General features: G+C 39.2%; 1 protein-coding gene across 4 annotated transcripts in view; it reads right to left on the reverse strand.

The window, feature by feature from the left end:
• The window catches only part of LOC133562083 (retinoic acid receptor RXR-beta-A-like), a 32,419-nt gene extending 28,689 nt beyond the window's left edge, over nt 1-3,730 (reverse strand). Inside the window, exons 1-2 of one of the 4 annotated variants that reach the window (XM_061915930.1) lie at nt 3,548-3,729; nt 1,737-1,942 (exon numbers count right to left, since the gene is read on the reverse strand). In XM_061915930.1, the coding sequence (XP_061771914.1) occupies nt 1,737-1,877 (141 nt within the window). In that variant the 5' untranslated portion in view covers nt 1,878-1,942; nt 3,548-3,729. Of the gene's footprint in view, nt 1-1,426; nt 1,448-1,736; nt 1,943-3,547 lie in introns of those variants that run through there. The other 3 variants (XM_061915932.1, XM_061915933.1, XM_061915934.1) reach the window with 3 other exon arrangements.
• Nucleotides 3,731-8,205: the final 4,475 nt, after the last annotated feature.

The raw sequence follows: 8,205 nt of genomic DNA on the forward strand, positions 1-8,205 counted from the left end.
TATATATATATATATATATATATATACATATATATATATATATATATATATATATATATATATATATGGCGTGTGGGAAAAAATCGATTCGAATACGTTGTGCGATTAAGAATCGATTCTCTTTTTTTTTTATCGATTTTTTTTTGTTGTTTTTTCATCAATCCAACAAACCCCTACGCAGCAATACCATAACAATGCAATACAATTCCAAAACCAAACCTGACCCAGCAACACTCAGAACTGCAATAAACAGAACAATTGAGAGGAGACACAAACACGACACAGAACAAACCAAAAGTAGTGAAATAAAAATGAATATTATCAACAACAGTATCACTATTAATTATAATTTCAGCATAGCAGTGATTAAAAATCCCTTTTACATTATCATTAGACATTTATAAAAAATAAAAAAAAGAACAATAGTGTCACAGTGGCTTACAGTTGCATCGCATCTCATAAGCTTGACAACACACTGTGTCCAATGTTTTCACAAAGATAAAATAAGTCATATTTTTGGTTCGTTTAATAGTTAAAACTAATTTACATTATTGCAATCAGTTGATAAAACATTGTCCTTTACAATTATAAAAGCTATTTTAAAAAAAATCTACTACTCTGCTAGCATGTCAGCAGACTGGGGTAGATCCTGCTGAAATCCTACGTATTGAATGAATACAGAATCGTTTTGAATCGAAAAAATATCGTTTTTGAATTGAGAATCCCGTTGAATTGAAAAAAATTGATGTATTATCGAATCGCGACCCCAAGAATCGATATTGAATCAAATCGAGGGACACCCTAAGAGTCGCAGCCCTAATATATATATATATATATATATATATATATATACACAATATATATATATATATTTATATATATATATATATATGCATGCTTTGGAGCCCATGCCTCGAAGAAAATAATGTTTCCCTTGGTGCCCTAAAATATGAGACCTCCTTTAAAGCAACACTTGCCTTGACCTTAAAAAGTACAAATTTGAGGACAGCAATTATATCTGGTCTAAAAAGAACTTAAGTATAAAAATTTGAGTTTTGCTAAGAGTAAGATGCAGTGACTGCGGTGTCACATAAAACTACTCATTGATCAAATAAAAGTTCAACTTGTTTTGAATTATCTTGGTCATTTGTATTTGATGTTTTCTTTAAGAAGCAGGCTGGGAAAGAAAATTTTAAAATTGTAAATATATATTTTTCTTAAAAAACAAAAACATTTAAAAAGGGTGGTTGTATTTTATTTTTAGGGCAGTCCTAGTATAAGGATTGAAGTCCATTCATCTAATTGGATTTTATTTCCCATGGTCATTTTCAGTAATGTACTGTTTTATTGTCGTCAAAGAAAAATCACTTTTTATGTGCTATATGTAATGGAGGACAGGTAGTGTGAGTGTGCATATACTGTATACCTCTGTTCAATAGACAAGATTCTTCAATCTATTCAGACCACTTCAGACTTTTTTCCTCACCCAAAAAAAACGGCTAGTGACAATTTCTTGTCATGGAAGAAGCACTAGTATGGCCAACTTAGCGACTACGTCCCTATGCTTAGCGAGTTTTCAGTATTCAGACCCCTCTATAGACTCTTTTTCAAAAATGCGACCAAGGAGAAACACTGAGAAAACACCAAATCGCATTATTTGTCATCACTAAGGAACCCAAATTAATTTCCACATTAACCAGTTATCAAACACACAACAATTTAATAATGTCCCATACCTGGCTGTGGCTTATGGGTCCAAATCCCAGAGAGGGAGATACCATTGAAGAGTTGATAGAGGGACTGATGACTGAAAATGGGGAACCAATGACATTGGTGGGGCTGTTGGGGGCTGAGCTGTTGGGCTGCTGGGAAGACATGGCTGTATTAAGCTATATGACACAGATGAGGAAAGGGAAGTCCAACCAGATGGATAGCAGTCAGTCTGAGAGGGCGACAAATTGTTATTGTAGTTAGTACTGTACAGAGGTGGATCGGCTATTGGAATATTGTACTTAAGTACAGTTACTATGCTGAAACTCACTCATGTACAAGGTCCAAAAAATCAAACCAAGAAAAAGCAAAAATAAAACTTACTATGGAAATAAAGTTTCCCGCTTTTGTTAAAGAGTGGCACAAGTAAAAAAGGTGGTGTTCTTAAGCAAAACACAGTTTTTTCTTGCATTATTGTACTAAAATAAAATATATTTATCTTTCTGAAGAATGAACTGCCAATTGTTTTGCTGGCCAAAATTTACTAGAGTATCCTGACTTAGAAAAAAGATCTAATCAATAATGGTTTAGACAGATTAAAATACAATGAAGTACAATACTTGTGTAAATGTAGCCGTAAAGACTGAAAACAATTTAATTTAAATACAGTAACTCAGAGTAAATGCTGACAGTTCTGTTGATTCCCACCTCTAAGCTTTTGGTGTACGGCCTAGAGCAGTGGTTCTCAAATGGGGGTACGCGTACCCCAGGGGGTACTTGAAGGTATGCCAAGAGGTACGTGAGATTTTTTTTTAAATATTCTAAAAATAGCAACACTTCAAAAATCCTTTATAAATATATTTATTGAATAATACTTCCACAAAATATGAATGTAAGTTAATAAACTGTGAAAAGAAATGCAACAATGCAATATTCAGTGTTGACAGCTAGATTTTTTGTGGACATGTTCCATAAATATTGATGTTAAATATTTCTTTTTTTGTGAAGAAATGTTTAGAATTAAGTTCATGAATCCAGATGGATCTCTATTTACAATCCCCAAAGAGGGACCTTTAAATTGATGATTACTTCTATGTGTAGAAACCTTTATTTATAATTGAATCACTTTATTTTGTTTATTTTTCAACCAGTTTTTAGTTATTTTTGTATCTTTTTTTCTCCAAATAGTTCAAGAAAGACAACTACAAATGAGCAATATTGTGCACTGTTATACAATTTAACAAATCAGAAACCGATGACATAGTGCTGTATTTTACTTCTTTATCTCTTTTTTCAACCAAAAATGCTTTGCTCTGATTAGGGGGTACTTGAATTTAAAAAATGTTCACAGGGGGTACATCACTGAAAAAACGTAGAGAACCACTGGGCTAGAGGCAAACGATATAAAAATATACACAGCACATCAGCACAGTTGTTGGACACAGACTATTCTCAACTATGCCACTCTTAAGAATGTTGTGGTTTAAAAGACAACAACTTAGACTTAAAATAGCTTAAGTATGTTAGCTGGCAAAGCAATAGCCTCAAACAACACGCACCATGAGAGACTGGAGCCTTGGCTAGTTCAAATTAGACATGTTGTCCGTGATTTATGTAAACGAAATATATTAGTTTAAAACATATGTTTCACTGCAACAGTGTGTTTACCCACGGGAAGCACCTAAGCTGTGCGTAGGCGTCGCAATTTAATCTACTTAGCGACGCTCATGGCTAACCTATTTAGCATAGCTATCGTTAGCTAAATGCTAACTGCGTCGCTAGCTGAACACGCCAAAGAGTGGTGTTGGGTTCATTTGAGGGCTCAGGATAAACTCACCAAGCCAACAAACTGCGCATTGTTGGAAAAGCACGTCAGGGTATGTTTGCTGTGCTCGCACAAAAAAAAAAAGCAGCGGCAGACAGCAAGGCCGCCGCTCACAGCCAGTCGACTTCAACTTGACGCTGTTGTTGTTTACGAGCGGCCATGATGGCTCCGCGCCAGCTCCCCCAGAACCAACATGTCTCGTGGGACCACCCAGCGGAGCGATCACGTGACACCCCCGCGCGCGGCTGATTTTTTTTTTTTTTTAACGCGATGCTAATGGAAACTGTGGTTATTTGTCGTTGTTATTTGGGAAATAAATAATAGTACAGCGAAATTTGGACTGCCAGGAAATGCACACATTTTTAAAGGTCGCATCAGTGACGTCAAACGATACATTGGGGTTCCTTGTAGAAAATTAGTTCATTCCATGCTCAGACTGTCGCCATCATTCTAACATTCCTTACTCCAATAAGTAAAAAACACAGACAAGTAAGGGCGCGGGAATGGGAGTGTGTTTGCAAAGCAGTACTGACATCTAGTGGCGTTTTCTAAGTATTGCTGAATCCGACATGACCCAAAAAACACTCTTGGAAAACTGCAAGTATCTTTATTTGTTCTATATCTATGAATATTGTTTGAAACTTGCTATTTATATATACAGTGGGGCAAACAAGTATTTAGTTAGCCACCGATTTTGCAAGTTCTCACACTTAAAAGGATGACAGAGGTCTGTAATTTTCATCATAGGTACAATTCAACTCTGAGAGACAGAATATGAAAAAAAATCCAGGAATTCACATTGTAGGAATTTTAAAGAATTTATTTGTAAATTATGGTGGAAAATGAGTATTTGGTCAACCATTCAAAGCTCTCACTGATGGAAGGAGGTTTTGGATCAAAATCTCACGATACATGGCCCCATTCATTCTTTCCTTAACGCGGATCAGACGTCCTGTCTCCTTAGCAGAAAAACAGCCCCAAAGCATGATGTTTCCACCCCCATGCTTCACAGTAGGTCTGGTGTTCCTGGGATGCAACTCAGTATTCTTCTTCCCCCAAACACGACAAGTTGAGTTTATACCAAAATGGATACATGGATGATACAGCAGAGGATTGGGAGAATGTCATGTGGTCAGATGAAACCAAAATAGAACTTTTTGGTATAAACTCTGTAAATCAAAATCATAACTACTCTTTTCATCTAATACGTCCAACACAAATTTAGGAACACACATTAAGGTGAGTTGACATCATGAACAGTTTTACTGCACAACTGTTCCCAAACAACACACAAGTCTTAATTTTATTTTTGTCTACACAGATGCTGTTTTTACTGTAGGTAGAGAAAATGAATAACAATATAGGGGTGGGCCTGTCACGAATGGTTGGTGACGAACCCCCAGATGCAGAGAAGGCAGGCTTGGTGCAGGAAAACATAATTTAATTTTCAAAAAATCAGGGAAAAAAACAAACCAGGAACTTGGAGACAGGAGACAGGATATCAGGAAAACAGGAACTAGAGGACAGCTGACACCTATCCGGATTCAGCATACAGCTTATAGCTAAAGCTACAATGACAAATCGTAATGACAACGACAGGTAGTAGCGACAATACTCAAGCACAGACTGGATGGCAAGGCAGGTTTAAATAGCAGCTGGCTAAATGACGCCAGGTGTTGCCAAGTGCCAATCAGCCACAGCTGAGGGGAAACAGCGCTCAGGGAGACAAGCAGGAAATAACCAAAATAAAAGCGCTGACAGGAAACAAAGACAAACACAGAGGAAAAACTAAAACATAACCAAACTGTCAGGGACAAGCCTGACAGGGCCAAAGAAAAGGCAAACTAAGTAAATACATACAGTGCGGTACAGGGACCCTTAGAGGTGTGTCCCCAGTTAAATTACAGATAGTTAAAGGCCTACTGAAATGAGATTTTCTTATTCAAACGGGGATAACATGTCCATTCTATGTGTCATACTTGATCATTTCGCGATATTGCCATATTTTTGCTGAAAGGATTTAGTAGAGAACATCGACAATAAAGTTCGCAACTTTTGGTCGCTAATAAAAAAGCCTTGCCTGTACCAGAAGTAGCAGACGATATGCGCATGACGTCACGGGTTGTGGAGCTCCTCACATTGTTTACAATCATGGCCACCAGCAGAGAGAGCGATTCGGACCGAGAAAGCGACGATTACCCCATTAATTTGAGCGAGGATGAAAGATTCGTGGATGAGGATAGTGAGAGTGAAGGACTAGAAGAAAAAAAAAGAGAAGGCAGTGGGAGCGATTCAGATGTTATTAGACACATTTACTAAGATAATTCTGGAAAATCCCTTATCTGCTTATTGTGTTACTGGTGTTTTAGTGAGATTATATTGTCGTACCTGAAAGTCGGAGGGGTGTGGCCACGGGTGTGGTGACCGCCAGTGTCTCTTAGGGAAGCCACCTTTCTCGACGAGGCGAAGCGAAGGCAGCCTTTGGGGCTAAGGTTTTTTTCCCCCTTCCTCGACGGTGGAAGCATCCCACGTTCGGGGGCGGCCAGTCGGAGGAGGCAAGAGAGTCGCAGCTGCCTCTTTGAAAGGTGCACGAGGAACGACGCGAGCTCCGCTCATGTCTACGGTAAGAGCCGACTTATTACCACAATTTTCTCACCGAAACCTGCCAGTTGACATGTGGTAGAGAACCATGTTCGCTTGACCGCTCTGTTCCATAGTAAAGCTTCACCTTCGGGAATGTAAACAAGGAAACACCAGCTGTGTTTGTGTTGTTAAAGGCGGCCGCAATACACCGCTTCTCACCTACGTCTTTCTTCTTTCACGTCTCCATCATTAATTGAACAAATTGCAAAAGATTCAGCAAGACAGATGTCCAGAAGACTTTGTAATTATGCGATTAAAGCAGACTTCTTATACCGGTGATCGGGCTGGAACAAAATGTCCGCTACAACCCGAGATGTCACGCACACGTGTCATCATACGCATCATCATACCGACTTTTTCAACAGGATACTATGCGCGAAATTTTAAATTGCAATTTAGTAAACTAAAAAGGCCGTATTGGCATGTGTTGCAATGTTAAGATTTCATCATTGATGTATAAACTATCAGACTGCGTGGTCGGTAGTAGTGGGTTTCAGTAGGCCTTTAATAGTAATGGACCCTTGTTGGGTCTATTTGTTCACTCTCACTTACATTAACATTGATATTATACATGGGGGCTCATAGATATGAATGCAGTTAAATGTAGCTTTGATATAGCAAGCTACTTTTGCTGTGCAGCCTGTAGTGTTGCTTGCTACAATTCTCTGGGGATAGCTTACCCTGTAGCTTAGTCACGTTTAATCGAGAGTAACTAGATGTTGTGTATTGAGCTTTATGTTTTGTCTGCACTGTGTTACACCCAGTGACCACCAGGGGGAGTGATAGGTGGTTATACCATATATACAACACATGCCAAAGTGCTCTCTTTGGAGACAAAACGCGCACCAAAGGCCTATGGGTGCCAAAACACACGCTAAAGTGCCCTCTTTGGAGTGAAAGTGTGTGCTAAAGTACCCTCCTGGTAGCCAAAAGGCGCACTAAAGTTACCTCCTAAGAGCCAAAATGTGTGCTAAAACGCATTACTTTGGACCCATAACTCATGCTAAAGTGTTCTCTTGAGAGACAGAACGCATGGTAAAGTTCCCTCTTAAGAGCCAAAACATGCCCCAAAGGCCCTATGGAAGCCAAAACGCATGCTAAAGTGCCCTTTTAGAAACCAAAAAGTATGCTGATGTGCCTTCTTGGGAGCCAAAACACACACCAAATGCCCACTAGGAGCCAAAATGTATGCTCGGGTGCCCTTTTAGAAACAACAACACATGCTCAAGTGATCTCTTGGGAGCCAAAACGTGCACCAAATGCCATATGGGTGTCAAAACACATGCTAAAGTAGGCTGACCATACGTCCTCTTTTACCCGGACATGTTTTCTTTTGCGGGGGTGTCCGGGGTGTCCGGGCGTTTTTTTTTTTAAATGAGTCAAATGTACGGCATTTTGAATTAGGGTTGCGTGTATTTTCAATGTAGGTCCAGGGTAGTGGCCGGCTACGGGGTGTTAGCCAATGGCTTTGGCTGGGGGGCGGGACTTCCGGGGAAGTTAGGGAAGTGACGCTATTGACAGGAAATATTGGTTTGAGTTTTGTCGGGAAAAGGAAATAGACTTCTTGGTAAACAGTAAGGTGAGTGTAAAGTCAACATTTGTAACTCCAGTAAAGGTGTTATTTTAGTATTTATGAGTCCATGGAAACTTCACCTTTATCTCCCGCTGGATTCACATCGTTCGAGGATGGAGACAGGCTAGCTGTTAGTTTTAAGCTAACCAGCACCCGAGCAGACTCCTCCACCTCAAACACATACTTTGCAGGTCAAAAAACGGGGCAGTTGTTTGCCTTTTGAAGTGTTAATGTGCGAGGAGTGTTCAAAAGGAATCTTTTGAAGAAGTGGCTGACAAGTTAGCATCGCTGACAATGACGTCATCACCGTCATTGTTTATTGAAGCAGAGATGGTGACTGTGCGTTACGATAAACGCGATAGATTTATCAGATTAATTTTTTTATTTTCTATAGCAGCGGTGTCAAAAGTGTGCCAAAGAGGCGATTTGCGGCCCAAAGCTAATGTTTTAAAGG

Source organism: Nerophis ophidion, linkage group LG11 (assembly GCF_033978795.1).
Source record: "Nerophis ophidion isolate RoL-2023_Sa linkage group LG11, RoL_Noph_v1.0, whole genome shotgun sequence".
Taxonomy (NCBI): domain Eukaryota; kingdom Metazoa; phylum Chordata; class Actinopteri; order Syngnathiformes; family Syngnathidae; genus Nerophis; species Nerophis ophidion.